This window comes from Anser brachyrhynchus, assembly GCF_964034855.1.
Source record: "Anser brachyrhynchus genome assembly, chromosome: 12".
NCBI classification, from domain to species: Eukaryota; Metazoa; Chordata; class Aves; order Anseriformes; family Anatidae; genus Anser; species Anser brachyrhynchus.
The window spans coordinates 2,324,855-2,343,021 of NC_137707.1; the positions used below are offsets into that span (position 1 = coordinate 2,324,855).

At 39.3% G+C, this 18,167-nt stretch overlaps 1 protein-coding gene across 8 annotated transcripts in view; it reads right to left on the reverse strand.

Moving 5' to 3' along the window:
- BANP (BTG3 associated nuclear protein) overlaps positions 1-18,167 on the reverse strand; it is a 146,329-nt gene that overhangs the window by 76,165 nt on the left and 51,997 nt on the right. For all 8 annotated transcript variants that reach the window (XR_013938247.1, XR_013938248.1, XR_013938249.1 and 5 more), the window contains one exon: positions 5,511-5,678. Coding sequence is in view for 5 of the 8 variants with exons in the window: in XM_080552058.1 (XP_080408184.1) it covers positions 5,511-5,678 (168 nt within the window). In the remaining 3 variants the exon portion in view is untranslated. The remainder of the gene's footprint in view (positions 1-5,510; positions 5,679-18,167) is intronic.

Below are 18,167 nucleotides of genomic sequence, written 5' to 3' on the forward strand. Positions count from 1 at the left end.
CATCAAAGGCAAAACATTTGGCATTTTCTAATTCCTTCCTATTCTTGTTATACTTCACATTTATCAGTTGAGCATCTGGCTTCTCATTTTGGAAGGAAACGGAGGAGGTACGGATTCTGCAGCAGATGGGATTCAAGTTTAGATTCCTTACTTACGTACCATTACTCAAAGCTGGTTTACTGGCCTATAGGCTTCACAGCTCCATGCTTCTGCTTACATCCTAGCTTGTGTTTTCTCACTTCCTTGATATGATTTCCTAGCAAGGAAAGGTTAAGGGGTAGATAGAAGTAGGACGAAGTAACACGAAGTAGGATAAAGCCCCACTGCTGAGCAATTCACAGAAATAAATCTGTATCCTGTAAACCATTATCTCAGCCTGACTCAGGAGTGCTCCAGCACTCCAATTTTGCAGAGCAGCTTGAAGATTTGGCTGCAATACCCATTTTCATGTGTGACATCTTGGCAGAGCTGAGCCCTTCAGCCCAAATCTACATGTAAATCCCAAAGTCATAGACCTAATTAATAATTCCAACATGGAAAATGGTGATAACAACTTTAACAATCTTAAGAGAAATTAAAAGAAAGGGAGAGATGGCACTCTTCAATTAATCCTCCTCTCAAAAAACTCATTTCCTACTCCCTTCCCTCCGCAGACTGCTAACATTTTTAAAAAGAATATCTAGCTAAATTATCATGGCAGCTGTGTGTACAACTCCTATCAGGAAAAATGAGGGACAAAAGCACACATTAAAGACTAACACGTTGGCTCTGAGAGGAGCAATTCACTGCAGTTAATACCTCAAGTCCAACAAAAGGCAACGGCTTCGAATGGAAAAGACAGGAAAAAAAACAGGAAAAATTCTGCCTTCATTTAACTGTCTGCTACAACAACTTTATGCAACCCACAAATCTTGCGGCTACCGTAAATCTGCACAGTCAATTAAACATAGAACAATCTTAATGAATGTCTTTGAGGGTGAAGGACAGAAGAGGCATTCATTCATCTTTTCCCACCAGCTTCCTTAGACATGTTTTTTGTCTGCAGATCACTTCCTCTTCAGCTCTTAACACTCGAACAGTATCACAGAGTTACAGTGCTAAAAACTTGTCAGGTCTACGTAAGGACGATGTACTCAGCCGTTTGCTTTCTATGGCATTTCCACAGCTAATTTTTCCTTACGATAAACAGAAGAGGGAGGAAATCTGTTATCATTTTTAAGTGCACAATGCAAATCAAAGCCACACGCTACATAAGGCTTTTATGCACAACGAGCATAAAAAGCCTAAAAGTTTTGACATGTCCAGCAAGTGCAGAAGAAACAAGCTGAAGAATAGCAATCCTTTTTAGATGTAAATATTTCAGAATTATTTATTTTGTGTGCAGTGACTCAGTGCTCATAAGAAGCACAAAATCGCAGAATAGATGAGGCTGTTAAGGACCCCTGGAGGTCACCTAATCCAACCTCCGTGTTCAGACTGTGCTCAGCTAGAACAGGTTGCTCAGGACCGTGACCAGCTGCAGATGGAGTCTCTGCAACCTCTCTGGGCAACCTGTTCCCGTGTTCAACCAACTTTAAAATTCCTCAGAGCCAGAGAAACAGAAGTCAGGTTGCAGAAGGCGAGTTTCAGACTGCTGTTTTTTTTCTTTTAATCGCTTCTAAAAAGCAGCTCTGTAAAATCAAGTCCCCTAATTCACGGGAGAAGTCCAGCAGAGCAGTGACCATGCTGATTTGACACTATTTCAAGAACTAACACAAACTAACACAAACACTATTTAAACTGGTATGTAGAGATGTTCAACAATTTTTCGCTGCCAAACAGAAAAGTGTGAAGCTATTCTAGACTTCTAGCACAGCAACATTTAAGGAAATATTCTGATACACACCGAGTTGGACTCGATGATCCTTCTGGGTCCCTTCCAACTCAGGATATCCTATTATTCTATGCTTCTACATAGGAGAACAGCGTTCCTTTACAGCATTTGAAGAAAGTGCCAATAACTTCCTGCTGATTTAAACATGTATTGTTACAGTAAGGTATAATAGAAAGCTACCTTGAAAAAATATTGAAAAAATATTCAAGCCAAACAACTGGTTTGGGTTGGAGTCTTTTCTGGTCCACCTTTTGATCCCAACTTTAATACAAGCTACAATATATTACAAGTTCATAATCAGAAAAACACTACCAAACTGCAGAAAAGGTTCATGCAGGGAATGTGGTGTTCATTTATTCACACTCAGGCCCTCAAAATCACATTTAAACATCCCAATGATGTTTTCAGAACAGCTCAGCTGCATGGCAGACACCACGATACTATGCATTTACTCAGGGCATCTGTTGATGGCAACAGAGCATCTTTAAAAGCAGTGCTTTGTAAAGGCTATGGGAAAATTTTCCAGAGTATGCCCTAAAACTTCCCTGGGAAATTATCATCATTTTGAAAATCAGAGGGCTTAAGTACTCCTAAAAATAGTTGAGGTTTATCATCTTTGATCTGGGGGCGCAATGTGTTTTTTAGAGCCCACGAAGATGTTACACCAGAAACTATGCTGCATATCCATGCAGCCTTTGCAGCCGTCTGTCTTTTAGTGTAAACACAACACAGGAATCATTCACAATGATTTATTTGTTTGACTTTAAGTGCTACCTTTCGAGAGAGCTGCTGTATTTCGCCAAACAGATGAACAACCAAAACGCCTGTTAGGTACGTACCGACTCGGTGGACCCAACCACGGGTATTCTGATGGAGGGTGCAGCACCCAGGAGCTGACCTTAACAGCTACAACTAACAATAGTGGGAAAGACAGTTTCTCAAGTAGCTGAATTCCAGAGCATTCAAGGCTCACCTTAACTTGCCCCCTGAAACAAACGCTACCATAAAAACTGTCTGGGTTCATATGTAACACTTTAAAAAGCCATATTTGACAGCTATGTTGTCATAACTGTGAAATACAGACCTCCTTTACTTCAGAGCTGTGAAATATTACTTCTCTTTCCTGCTAGCTGGCAGCAGGAATTCTGCTATATCCACTATACAGTGTATATAATAAGGAACAGATGCCTGTGAATTATGATGCTGTAATTCCATCGAGGGCTTCCAGAGATGTCAAACCACAAAGGCAAAGTCTGAGAGGTTCACGAAGTTACCTGAACAGAGCAGTGGAATTACAGCCCTGTCGTGCAAAAGTTACCTCCTCAGGCAGTGTGTGAACCCCTGTGGTTGCCTTTTATCTTTTCTTTTTTTCCCCTCATTCAGCCCCTCATCCCAACCCTCCCCCTTTTCCTCATACCTCTTCTTTCTTCGGGTGAAAATCCTCACCCACCTGATTTTGGAATGCAAATTAGTTTTTAAAGGACCGCCCGATTTGGAGAAGCGGGCTGTTTTTCTACTTTTTCACAGTGGGTGTGAAAGCAGTGGTGAATTCAGCTAACAATCTTTATAGCCTCCCAGAAAACGATGCCAATGACATTCTGAATAAGAGCAATATTTTAAAGAAAATTAACAAAAAACTCTGAATTCGTGGAACATTTTCATGTACCATTACCAAACGCAGCTGTTAATGCTATTGCCAGTACTCCACTTTTGGCTGCACAGCTTATATATATATATATATAGTCCTGCAAATGACATGTCAAGATGCCTTAGCTGACCTTCATCAGATTTAGGACCAAAGACATCTTCCTAAGGACTTGCAGTCACCAATGTGCTATCCAGGGGACTTGGGAGCTGAGACGGGTGGTACAGTGAGAGGCCCAGGTGGCGGAAAACCTGGGTGCACAACCTGAAACACCGCAGTGACTTTTGCAGAACCACCTCCTGTGTGTCTGTACCATGCTGCTCCAGCCTGCTCAGACAGCACAGGTGTCTGTACCCATGGAACATTTTATTCACAAATGGGGTTTGTGAAACTGTGACCAGCCTGCAATGAAAAAAATTGGAGTTTTCAGCTTAGCAAAAAAAAAAAAAATACACCTTACAGCCTTCTAATGTCAAGAACTCACTGAGCCTGATTCTGTGTTTTACATCTCTATAACGGCCTCCCCAAATCTCCAAACCAGGAGATTAAAGACAGGAGATTAAAGATCAGCATTTTTTAATAATAAATCTCAACAAAAGTCAATGGGTACAGCCTAATGAGCACAGGCCTATAATATCAACTTACTACTGCATTTTTATTCTAAAGAGACTGAAAATAAAAATCCCATCAACATATATGGCTTATGGTTATCATTAGGTTGATTAGTTGTTTTAATTTGAGGATTTTGGATATGATTCCCAGTTCCAGCACATAAAATTTTCCATTGAAAGCAGATTTTGGCATTCTTTGCATGAGATACAGTGGTTAGTGTTAACATGCAACCAAAAATTTTATGCAGGCAAATAAACTTACTTCCTTTTCTTTGGGCTCACTTCCAAAACACTGTTTTTAATATATGATGTACAAATGTCCCGTAACACTGCTTTATATTAAAAGCATGAGCCAGAAATGTCCTATGAGAACACTTCTTAGGTCAGTATTTTTCATTTGTTATTATTATTCATGCCTACGCACCTATGTGGAAATATAGAATCAGCTACAACATATTTAATTTCTTCAGAGGATGATACTTTATGAACAAAATTTAGCACGTCCTACTAAATAGTGTTAGCACACCGAGGAAGATTTATTCACTTGACTCCACTTATGAACATCAGTTGCAGATAAATATTTTGACCTTCTCCTCATAGTTTAACGTGGTAAGATATATATATGATGATGCACTTTGTGAATTTTTTCCAATTAGCACATGGGCAGGGACAGTCCCAACCACACTAGTGAAGCCAGGAGCTCAGAGTATGTACAAATCAACAAAGCTAATCTCTCACACACACCAGAATATACTACACTTTAATTTCTGACAAATCCCTATTTTACTACTGGTTTAGAGACAGTCTCCCTTCTCCCTCCTCTCTTTGTGAACAAAGACAAACCTCTTACTTCTCTTCTTGGATCAACAGTGCATCTCAGCCAGGAGCGTGACTGCAATTTGTAGATGAAACAGTATTGTATGTTCATGCTGCAAGGGACCAACTATGGTACAAGCCCCAGGAGGCTATCAAAGATTCTGAATGTACCAGAAGGTGGCTGGCTTGCACCGAAGCCCGCGGTGATTTAACTATGAGTGGCTGGCTTCAGTTAGAAAATGAATACTGCAGTCACTCCTTGAGGAGTACAGCAGACATATGTTCATACTGTAACGGAGAGGCCTTTTTGCCAATGATAAATGGTACTTCAGAAAACACAAGCAATAATACAAAATTCACTCCAAAGAAAAACGAATCGAAAGTGTGGGTTTCCCCATTTATATTTTTTACATAAAAATATTTGAATTTGTGGGCAAAATATGCACCTGTTGTAACTATAGCTTAAGATAAAAATCATTGCAAGGTATATTAAAAAACAAATGGCATTATTACTATAAGTTTCCATGTCTCTGGAAACTTTTTATTATTTTTTTTTTTTTTTTACCTGAACCACCGTAAGATGACGATGAAGGCGTTCGCCTGGAGAAGCTTTTCACGGCAAGACTCTGGCCTCGCTGCTTCCGCCTCCAAGCTGTTCGGCATTTGGAGTCTATGCTTTGCTTGATTCGATACCAGTCAGATTCTGTGATTCCAAATTTATAAAATAGATGACCTATAATTAGAGAGAAACACAAAGGGGTGGAAACTAGCACAAATCTGTATTTTCAGGAAAATGCATGGATGACACAGTCACGCACACAAGGTGATCAAAGTAAGAGAGCAGCTCTGCCTAAAGAAATACAATGACATTACGAAATATGCCATAGCTATACAGTGGTGAGATTTAAACAGCTGTTCACAAAATTAAGTAATCACACATATGTACACAACTGTGTTTTTAGAAGTGTCACCACTATGAAACTTCCCAATCTACACTTCCATCCAAGTAAACCGCACTTTTATATTTCAGATGAGCAACACTGAAACAGAAGGATCCAGTCCTCCTAAACCCAAACTGGATAAAGTTTTATTGATTGCTGATAGTGCCCATGATATTTATGCATAAGTCCAGCACTACATAAAGCTTCATATAAAACAAACTCTTAAAGCTCAGTGCAAGATTCATCAGAATCCAACAAAAACACAGCACAAAATTCAAATCTTCTGAAAATGATGCTACTACTCTTAAGTCATGTAAAGAGCCACATTCTGCACTTTCCAGCATTTAGTGCTAAGTTGCCAAACCGTTATAAAAAAAATAATGTTGACTTGTGAGTTGAACTGCTTGAGTATTTTGAAACAAAGCTCATGCAGATCGAGCTCTGCTGCCAACTCAAACCCGGTTCATTAATGTCTGCAACCTCTGCAATCGAAGTGGAAGCCTAATCGTACAAGAAATGGAGCAAAACTACAATTTTGGGTCCAAAAAATACTCACTTCAACATCTGGACAAATGGTTTAAAATTGAGAAGGAAATATGCCGTACATTGGTAGCTTTTTCAAGGCACTCCTCGTACTGCTAGAGACTTCTACCGTTTTATTGTAAGCCTTACAGTGGTTTATATTTTGCTTACAGCATTTAGAGTTGAGGGCATTTGAGTGTATTAAGAGAAATTTGTGATTCTCATGACTACAGAAAAAACACTCGAAAAAATTAAATCCAAATTTTTGAACTGTGAAGTAAACTAGAACTATCCAAACATTTAACAGTCTTTACAATTCCATTACTTTTAAGCTTTTCAGATTTAGATCTGCAATAAAGCAGTTAAAAATCAATCCAAAGCTGTAATATTTGTTTTTACTCAATGTGGCTGTGCTTGAAGGACCCCTTAAGATTCTTGTATTCCTTTTTGTATCAAATGCTTTCCGTACGCTGCAAAATAAAACCATCTTTTCAACCTACTGGGTTTGCAAATTTACTCTCAAATAGGATCCTGAAATACTTAAGCGAAGCAGTTAAATGCACACTTAAGCTGTTGTATAGTCCTTTGAACGGGATACAGGCTGCTCACGTAGGACAACAGATTTGAAGCTTAGGGCAGCAGAATGCCAGGTTTACACAAACTAAGAGCTCTGCACTTGGAGGGAGCTGAGAGCCCTCAGAATCTGAAATTCACAGGTAACTGATCTAACGTAGGCAAGAGGAATGCTGCATCTCTTAATTCTTAACCATTTTTCAATCATCTATTTTCTGATGCTCTAACTTATTTTACTAGAGATTTGTTCCAAGAGCCATTAGAACATAGAGGAGGAAAGCACTGGCATCAAAAAGCCAACTCAAAAACTCTTTTAAAAGCCCAAGATTCCTCACTGGCAAGTGACAGTAGGCCCGTTATTTAGAGATTGCTTTACAACCCCTGCATTATGTCTCCAAAATGAGGGTGGGAGTAGGGAAGGAGGAAAACCGACTAAAATTATCATCTGCTGCTGTGCAACAGTTTCCTTTCCATGGGTGTCAGCAAAAGGAAAGCACATACTGTACTGTAAATACTGAGACCACATTTCTCCAAGTGCAATCTATTACTAATACGCACTACACAGAGAAAAGGGTTTATAAATCTTTGCAGTAATGTCCAATAAAAATAGTTGTGTTTTAACTCTTTATATGATTGCAGCTGTCAGGACATACGAAGTACTTGTGGAGTCCTACATAACCACAGAGCATATGACTGTGTTATTCTGAACAAGTGTCCATATTTTATTCATAAATACATTTTAATGACTTTCATCTTGCATGCTGCCGTTAGAAAAGTGACTGAATTGACTGCAGGTCCAAGAAAACTCTCACAGTAAAGCAGCCTAGCTAGGAATTTTAACTATTACAGTGTAATAATCCATGGGATATTCCAAGATGTCACTTAATTCAAACAGAAATTAATAGCAATATAAATTATTTGGGACATGACAGCCTCGTGTGCAGTGAGCTGTTCATACTAGGAGACCCAAGGCCTGTAGGACAAGAGCTTGAGAAAGACGATGGGTGCCAGAGGTGAGACATAAAATGATCAAAAAATCGCTCTATAGATGGAAGACAAGAAAAGGCATTCTACTTATTGACCACAAAAGCTATGATTTAATTAACGTGGACAGAGAGACCACCACCTTCATGGAGAGACCGCAGAGGGGATAACAGACGACAAGCTAAATGGGGTAGAGTCAGATTTAGAGGCGATTTTAGACTAGAGAGAGCCAAGGCATCAGGCACAGACTGTCAAAGCCAGGTGTATTTCTTTTCCCTTATTCATGAAATTCCTGCTTAGCTGTTCCTGCGGTCACAGGCGTAACACTGGTACAGACGACAGGCCTGCTGTTTGCGCAGGCCTTCCCCCAAACTGCACGCTCCGTCACAGTAACTGCGTGTGCAAATCAGGCATGAAAAATTAGCACTTAAATACAACGATAGTTGACGTAGAGTTTAAATGAGTTTCAGATGTAGAGATCTATCTAGCCGATACTATAACCTAAAGCGTTACTCTATTAACAGGTTTTTAGCAGCCACATTTCACAAGTCCACTGATAGCTGATGGAAAATCTAATGCTATGACAGTGGAGTGTTTGTGAAGTGCATACACGTTCTGAGAACAAACTTCACCACACCAATAGAAATACGAGTTACCTACGGTAGAGAGATCCATCGCAAAAACATGCACAAACAATATTTGCAAACGTAAGTGTGCTGACTTTGTTTTTTACCCATAACTGATCACATGCACGAGAGCTTTCAGCTCGGGGGCTGGTTCTGAGTCTGTCAAATGCCAAAAAAGAAGTCTGAAAGGCAGGAATAAAGCAAGATACTGCCAAGGAGACTTTTAACTTGGGGCAGTCCTTATTGGAAAAGACATCGGTGCTTCAGTGAGAAGAGATTTGACTTTTTCAGAACATTTACTAGTCAAAAGCAGCATGAAGCATCGTAATTTGTAAGCAGCACAGTATCCGTGAGCCACATAACAACCCTGATAAAAACACATTAAAATACGTTCAGCAATGTAATTCAGCACTTTGGCAAAAAGACAACGGTACTTGGGAAGACAGATGCACATACACAAGAGTGAAGCAAAGGATTCAGATCGCCTAAGGATGGCTGGCTGTGTTTTTAGAGATCTTTTTATTTAGGACAATGGATGGTTGCTGGTCACATCCAAAACAAAGGATGTGCTTGTTTTTAAATACTAAGTGTCCGAACCTTGCTTTCTTTGGGAACCTCTCTTCCTGAAAATAAAAGAAAGAAAATAAAAAAGCTTTCTCTGAAAACACACCAGAGACTTAAAATAGTTCGGTTATTTAATAGATTGCAAGAGCTTGAGCAACTTCTATGAGCAACATAAATACCAGCAGCAGCTTGGGAGACAAAAAGGTCTGCAAGAAGAATTCACAGAGACACAGAGCATCCAAAATGCACACAGAGGAAATCACTTTGGATTGCAAGAACCAACATTTAATCTTATCGAGCAAAAGCTTAGGAGGAAAGCACATGTGCATCACGACAATTAAATAAATCAGCATTAAAAGTAACAGGTGCATCGTACTAAATGTAGACCCTAGATTAGAAACACGGCACTAGTTCTGGCTACGTTTTAGCTGAAGTTCCTATAAAGCTAAAAGAAACAATGACACTAAGTTCTAGAATGCTCCTTGTGCACCACAAAATAAATCTTTTTGTGGTTCATAGAAAAACAAGCTGGGAAAGACAGTGAAGATGAGCTAGTGTAAACACAGAGATCGTCAGCAATGGTGTTTGAAATGACTGTGCCTTCCCAAACTTTGGGGCAGCTAATGTACAAAATGTTTGTTCTCAGTTTTTTATTTTTTATTTTTAAGAGAAGAGGACTAATTAAGGAAAAAGTGAAAACAATGTTTCTGAGAAAGTAATCCTCTCTTTCTTAAAGGTCAAAAGTCAGGCAGCAGACAAAGCAATCCGCAGAAAACATTAACTTGTAAAGAAATTTAATTAAGAACAAATTGAGGAGAAGGCATTTGTAGTATCAAAACCAGACAAGAAATATTCTATCTTGACACCACATTCAGTATCAGCCTCCTAAAAAACAAACTTCATGTCAACAGCTTGCATTTAGATATCGCCGTGTCCTGCTGATTCCCATTCTCCAGGAAAACCAGATTTATTTAGAAAAATTAAAAGGTAAATCGTTCTATTCATGGAGTTGGCAGAATTCCCTTTGCTGCCCTTTGTACTGAGATGGCAGAGATTCTTCCTCTTTTACTGTTAATTTTGAAAGACTAGGGAAAGTGTTACCCCTGGAGAACCTACAAAATATGTAAAATACAGACCCTTACATTAATGTGTAATCCAAACAGACTTGGTTAACCGTTCTTTCCACTTTCAACTTCAATATTATTTTTAAAGTCTACAGAAAAAGCAAGAGGGTGTCACATTCAAAATTCAAATTCAAATGATTAAACTGATAAATGGAATCATTTTTTTAATTGGCAAGAATAAGATGGATATCATGAAAAATAAGGGCTTCGGATTTTGCCTGCACTTAATCATGAAGAGGGGCGATTATTTGGGGTTTTGGCTAATAAAACACATTTTTTCACATAAGGCTCATACATTTGGAGTTCTTTTTATTAAACAAATAGCGTATGACAATGAAATCTGCTATACTAAGTACTTGAACAGCGGAGAAAAAATTAGGCACCTCTGAAGTTCCTTCTTGCGCCTTCGGGCTTCAATTCCTCAAATATAATTACGGTCATGCATTGGCCATATTGAAACAATTTTAAACGAGTAATTGTTTACTCCTTTGACAGCTGGGAGGAGGCAGGGGGCTGTACGATCTCCACGGCTGGGAGGTGGCTCCCCTCTGAAACCCAAAAGTGCTTGGGGCTGGGCAAAGGGATGCAGGAGCGGAGGGCAGCAGCATCCTCGTTCGTGGAAAACTGGTCCCGCTTCACCTGGAGGATGGCAGAATTTTGGCAGCTTTTCCAGTGCCACGTGCTTGGTGACCGTCAGTCGGGTCTAATCAACAGGCTAATCGACATCCAAAAAGGGATGGGGGGAGCCGGTAAAAACAGGGAGAGAGGGAGGAGGGAAAAACAATGCAGCTACCAAACAATGCCTGTTTTCCATTTTACTCCTACAGTTCCTTTAACTATTAAATTCAAACCTTTCAAACAGCTCTAAGTATATAGACTATCTGTGACTACAGCATGTGCCCTTTACAATACAAATTATATCCACGGGGTACACACAAGAAGTCTCAAATACAACTGAAATCCTATTCTACTACACACAGCTAAGGAAGGGTTTACTAAGCCTTCGTCAGTAACCACTATAATGTAAACAGTCAAATATTGAAATATAACTGCTAGCTGCTGATGAAATCTGAACTTTTTAAAGAAAATTCCAATCGTCAGCTTTTAAGGAGAACAAATGCCCTGTTTTCCGAGGTGCAGAAGATATGCTTTAAGAGGATTTGTGTAAATAAGATCCCGTGAAAAGTGGGTTATTCTACCGTACACTTCAACTAAATTATAATAATATATACACCTCAAAATTACCTGTTAATCAAATCCCTTTCCACCTGGACAACAGAAACTCAACCCTATACTAGAGATCATGGGAGGAATCTTATCTTCAGTAACTTTAGGACAAAATGTGTAACTGCTGATCTTAAAACAAATACCCATAAATGTTTACCTACGGTAAGAAAATTAAATCTGTCATGGTAAGAAAGTAAGGACATTCCTAAATACCATTAAGGATATAATTTAAAGAGCAGGCATGTACAAGGTAAACACTCCAGATGTAAAAAGTCTCAGTGAAGTCACTGGTTTGAAATGTAAGCATGTGATTATACAATTTAGGGAATAAGGACTAACATTAGGGACACCGAAATACACGGTCTTTGGAGGAGTGTATTGCTCAGCACAATTCTGCTGGCTTCCAGATGCCATCGCGATGTGGGGTTATATAAATATATATGTCAGCCCATTAAGGAACCAGATTCTAAGTATTGTATTTCCGTAGCTTTTACAAGATAACTGGAATAGAAGCAGGACTACAATACAAAGCTCTGTAGGCTGAACTGGCATCAGCCTAACAGCGTCCCCTTCCCACTCCCCAAAACCACAGTAACACAGGTCTTACAATTACCAGTACCCCCAGACAGTATCGGACCAACTGCCTCAAGCAATGGGATCGGGTGCCTTTTAGGATAAACATATATATATATATATAATATATAAAAAATATATAATATTTCTAGTATAAGTGGAAGCAGTATGTTTTAGTTATTTCAGGAAAACTAACAACTTATGACTTTTTAGTAATAAAAAATGAGCTTTTCTCATCTCAGCTGCTAAAACAAAGCCAAGTTCAAATTAAGAATCTGGCAGGTAGGAATACATTCTGGGATCAAAAGGGTGCATTTTAACGTAGCACCATTAGAGAAAGAGAGAGGAATTGTTAAACTACAATCAGCAACTATTTATAAAACACTAACTACAGTGTTTAGACAATCTACTGATTACAATTCTGTGCAACCAGGACACTAAACCATTTGGAAGAACAGGCAAGAAAGTTTTCAGAAGTAGTGTCAAATTAGTCTATCACATTTGAAGAAACATTTCAGAAATCAACTTGTTTAAATAACTACCAAACAGTGCAAGAAGTGTTTGTACATAGAGGCTGGTGTCTCAAATAACAGATTAAAGTGAAAGTGGACTGTTCCCTGCCTCGATCATTATAACTTTTCTCCATCAATCTGGCGCTGCGGATCTGACGACTTGTTGGATGCAGACAGAACTGAAACCACATTTAATTTTTGCATTTGTCTCAAGGATACCAGATCAAAGGCCTTCTGCAGACAAGAGACCTTTTGCAAGTGCTTGCTACAGGTCTTTCTGCTTCAGTAAAATGCATTGTCTTCAACATACAGATAGGTAGTTTTTGTTTGCCTTTTTTCTTTTTTTAGGTGTTTTTTGTTTGCTTTTTTATTTAATCAGTACAACCCAAAAGGCGTGAGATTTCTTTCTCTGTTCTTACTCTGTAAAAATGCAGATAAAATACCTTATTTTAAGAACACTTAGAGCATTTTGAAACCTGAATCTTACCTGAAAAAAGGAAGTACCTTCTTGATGCTAATGTGCAGCTCTGGCTCATAATTCAATGCACTGTGTTCCTCAAAAGAACTAATAACTAATATAAGCCTGAATGTTACCTACTAACATCCAATTATCAAAATAGTTAACAGTTAATTTTAATTTATTAAAAGTTAATTTGTCAGAATATTTCATTAATATTTGTTTAGAATATTTAGCTGAGTACTTTTTTTAATGAATTTCAGAACCAGTGGAAACATGAAATTAAAAATTGTTTGAAATGCCCTTTGTTTAACAAATTGAAAAGAATCATCCAGGTCTATATTCCCTATCAGAAGTTTCAAGAACAAAAATATCTATTTTTTTAAGCATCTATCATCTCCAAATTCCACCAATTCCTTTTCTAAAACGGAAGAGGTCCTACAATCGGACACCTTTCCACCTTCCTGCAAAACCAACCGGTCTATTTCTATTTATTTTACCAATTGCAGAACCTGTTTTATTTTGACTCTTCAAAATAAGCCTGACTCTTGCCATAAGCATGGGAATAATGCCATCTAGTGGAGCATCAAACTTACCACTCTGGCAAGAGACGGCAGCGTTTTTATCGGTGCCTGTGTATGTTTGCTCAATCTCTGACTCGCCTGCAGCATGCGCCAAGTGCTGCAAAAGGTTAGCAGAACTGCAGAACCAGAGAGCTGCCGTGAAATAGAAGGGAGCGAATTAATCACTGCAGGAACTGAGCATTTTTGACGTTCCTGGTTGCACACTTCTATGGAAGCGATTTCCATGCAGTGTTACAGTGGTGGCCATAAGGCATTCCCGTAGGGATTCTTTGATTACGTTTCTCTGATGGTGACAGAATATTAACAGCTGTATAGATGTAACCATTTAATAACTAGTGCAATTATCAAGAATATGAAGTGCTTATAACTCCATAAACGAATTAACACACCCCGTAAGAAAATAATTCTGGACCAAATCAGAGGGTCTATACTCTGAGAATAGAAAAATCTTTACGTTATCTACTACAGACTTGCTACAGCTCACAAGTTGCATAGTAGGTACGCCAGTGTGATAATAGATAAATGACATTCACTTCTATTTTTTTCTCATTTTTAAAAGAAAACACATTTTTTGCTCTGAAAAACATTTTGTAAATTCCAAAGACAGAGCAAATAAAACAAAATACCTTGAAAAAAGACAGAAGATCTATGTTTCATTTCCTCCCAAAATATATATATTCATGCAACATTTGGGTCCCAGTATGAAACTGAAATCGCATACTTCATATATCTATAGCTGTACAGCTAAAAATTGCAATGGCAGCATTCCATATAGACTACACAAGCATTTTCATCTGAAATGGCTTTTCATAAACATTAGGACCTTAAAGACGCCAACACTTGTTCAATTACCCTGCCACTAACAATCTCCTTCCAAATAAAAAGCCTCATGCGCTCACGATGACTATTACCTTCCTTCCGCATGTTAAAAATGCACACGTGGGATACCGTGCTTTTGAGACTTCAAAAGAATTTACCTTCTAGTTTTGCACGTTCAAAATCTCAGAGCGTTCATTTATGATCAGACTGAGCAAGCAAAGACCTTACTTTTTCTTTTACTCGCTCCTGGGGAGAACCACTCCGGTAAGGTTTATCAGCCACCATTTGGGTTTGGAACGGAACGTACCCAGGTAAATGATGTGTTTATTGCCAAGGGATCAACTTACTGCTTGAAATCAAAGGCTGATGCTGAAAACAAATGGAATCACCCAATTTGAAGTAATAATGCTTCACCGAAATAAATGTTTCTGACGTTAAGGAGCCACTGCCAACAATCACACGTCGGGTCATTTTTGATATCCACACAACGTTAAGGAGAAATATATTAAACAGCTGTTTATCTTTTACACAGCAGCACAGCATGATCTGACAGAGCCCACGGCAAAACCGAGGGAAAAAGGAGGGTTGTTGCTTTAAAATCCCCCTTCCCGAGACATCCCGTTACATAAGCCCTCGCCGCAGTGCCTCAGGATCCCATCTGGATGGCAAACGCCACCACACGTGCCGCCAAGAAAAACTCACTTATGAATCAACAACGAAAATTTCTCCCCTTCCGAAGGAGCTTGTGGGTTTGGAAAGGCCTGGCACCACAGAAACCTGAACGCTGCGGGAATTTATTTACATTTTACTTGCAGTCGGCTTGAGGCATCTCCCCACTTCACTTTTTAACCCTTGTGAAATGAAGAAAAGAGAGTTCAAAGCAGGAAAGGAAAAGCTATGCAACCTTCTGGCATTCCGTTTACGAGCCTTTGTGAAATCACAGCTCTCCTTGAACGCGGCAATGAGCTTTCCAGACGAATGTACGTTATTCTTGCACTGATCAATCTGCGTTTGGTGGCTGAGCTGCTTTTCCTCTCAAAATGTCAGGGATCAAATACTTTCTTAGACTCTTCGCATCTTCTAAAACCACGCCATAAAAGTTCACTTTTGTCATTTATAGGCCTTCAATAGTAAAGAAACTATTTCTTGTCTGGAGCTCACTGAAAGTTCATTAGGGTATTTTACTTATGCAGAGACTGAGCCCAAGTGGTAGTGGGTAACCAACAGCCTCCAGCACGGGCGGGGAGAATAAAGAAACTCCGCATCCTTCTCAATCAGACCCGAAGGGACACCACCACTGCACGCTGCCGAAACTGTCCTGCGGACAGTTGTAACCCTGGAGGAGTTCCAGTGCGGAGAAATTAGTCCAAAGCTAACAGTGATTAGTACAACCGCGATGCGAAGACTCTTCCTTTTCACTTCTAGCTTCATAGCTGGGATGGATCCACAGTGGTGGTAAGGAAGATCCCTGGACATCACACTCGACGCTAACTACAAGGGGTCCAACACGGTTCGCTGACATCAGGGTTTGAGGATTTTTATTATGAAACAACGGCTTTTGAAATCCACATAAACTCCCTTGATTTTCATTAGGAAAAGCACAGCTCTCATTTGACTAAATTATCATATTTGTAGGGGAACTTTCACATTGGGCACATCTTTCTTACTAATTACACAGTTTGGCTCTTTTTACAGTACACCCTCCTGAAGCAAGGTTTAAAATGAGGAAAGTTTTTATGTTCATAGACTGATCTGAATGTTTTTAGCCGCCTCTCAAGAAGTGAGGAGCAGGGCACTTCAGCACGTACTTTAAATGAGTCTGGCCAAAGTGGAAAAGCATTGACAGGATGGAACAATCGTGCTTCGGCCATAAAGAGATGGTCCAAGTGACCTAATGTTAGTTTTCTTCTTTCTCTAGAGCCTATGAACTCACAAATGCTTGACAGCACATCATGCACAATCAAGTTCTATGCAGTCACAGTTGCAACTGACAGACTAAGCAGCTGCTTACGTTCAAGAATGGAAAATTAAATTCATTGCTTTTATAATGCAAGAACAACAAGACAAGTGTGAGAGGGAGAGAGAAAACACCCTGCCAACAATTTCTTTCTTTTTCCCCAAAATTGCCACCTTTACTTCAGTTTATTAAAAAGTAACTGGCCAGGAAAGTAATCGAAATCTACATAAGTACCCAGGAAAGAAGAAAACAACAGCCAGCATTAAATTATAGCGCTTACATAAAGTCAGTAAGCAAGTGCCAGCATTGATGCCATTTATGAGAACTGCGGTGCCGAGATAAACTCGATGGGTTCTCATATTATCTTCTTGCCTAGCCTCAAACGAGGTTATCACTTCCCTCCATGTGGCAGCATTTAATTGATTCACAAAGCAGCAGCTATTTGGAACTGAAGCCAGACTTTTGCAGCTCTCAGGAAGACAATGCATTTGCAAAAAGCGTCACTGCTCCATCAAGGCCTTTCCTAAGGGTTCTGTACAAAAAATAATGCTTTTTGGATATAAGAAAAGCATAACAGAACTGTTTTCTTTCACTTCTTCTCATTTAAAGATGTGCTGAACTCTCGTACTCTTGCTTCTTGCTCTCTGCTGGAGGTATGAGGTAGTTCAACACCTCTGCAAACTCCTCCTCCTCTCTTCCTAAGTTTTCACCATAAACACAGCCACCACTATCACGCAATTCAGAACGAGCCATAAGACAGCCTTTCCAAAATGTCAGATGGATACTGTCCACTTGGTGAGGATCAGAGTAGAGGTTTTGAATAGTGCTTAGCTCAGGAGAACCCGCTTCAGCTTCCCCATTTGCCGCAGGCATGATGCTGCAGATTTGGGCAAATCCTTGTTTGCATATATTCAACCCTTTGAACTGTAAAATGAAGTTTGTCCTACCTCTAAGCCATGATCTGGCAGTTGAGAAATGCACTATAGCATCTAATAACACCACAGTCCTCAAAGGAACAGGCTGAAGCAAATTTATATTTCCAGACTGCTGCAGTCCACGGTATTTATTACTAGGAGAAGAAAATGTTGGCAAAAAGTATTTCCAGGGACCACAGGATTAGCTCATCCATGTGGATACAAACCACACAACTTCTTTTCAGAATACTATAACTTGGAAGATTAATGTGCTATATAATGAAGAAACAGAGGCATGGGTTAAACAGAAAACATCAGCAATCCTCAGCAAATTACTAGCTTGAGTACTACCACTAACCCATTCCTCTTACCCCCAATCTCCAGGGAATTCAGAGCATGACGGATTCTTGAGTTAGCTGCTCTGTCAAAGGAGATCGATTGAAAGTACAATTAGCTATGTAGTCACAACCATCCAAGTTAAAAAAACAACAAAAAAAAAAAACAAAAAAACCCATCAGTTTCTAGTGCTGATAAAATATTACAGATAGGACAAAACGCCAATTTTTTAAAAGTTTGAAATTTTCTTGAAGTTCTCCAGCTGCCTCCTGACGGAATCCAAGATCTAGCGGTGTCAACGACTGCTGATAACCAAGGCTTGTGGCTATCTCTGTCGCAGCGACACACACAGCACTTTAAGCCACTGTATATATGCTATATATTCTGGCAGGTAGCGACTAGTACAATATTCAGAAGTCAGACACATGTGAAGCCACAATTATAAACATGTAATGAAAGGAAGACAGAGAGCAAAACAAGTACATAGAGATTACGAAGGACTAAAGGGG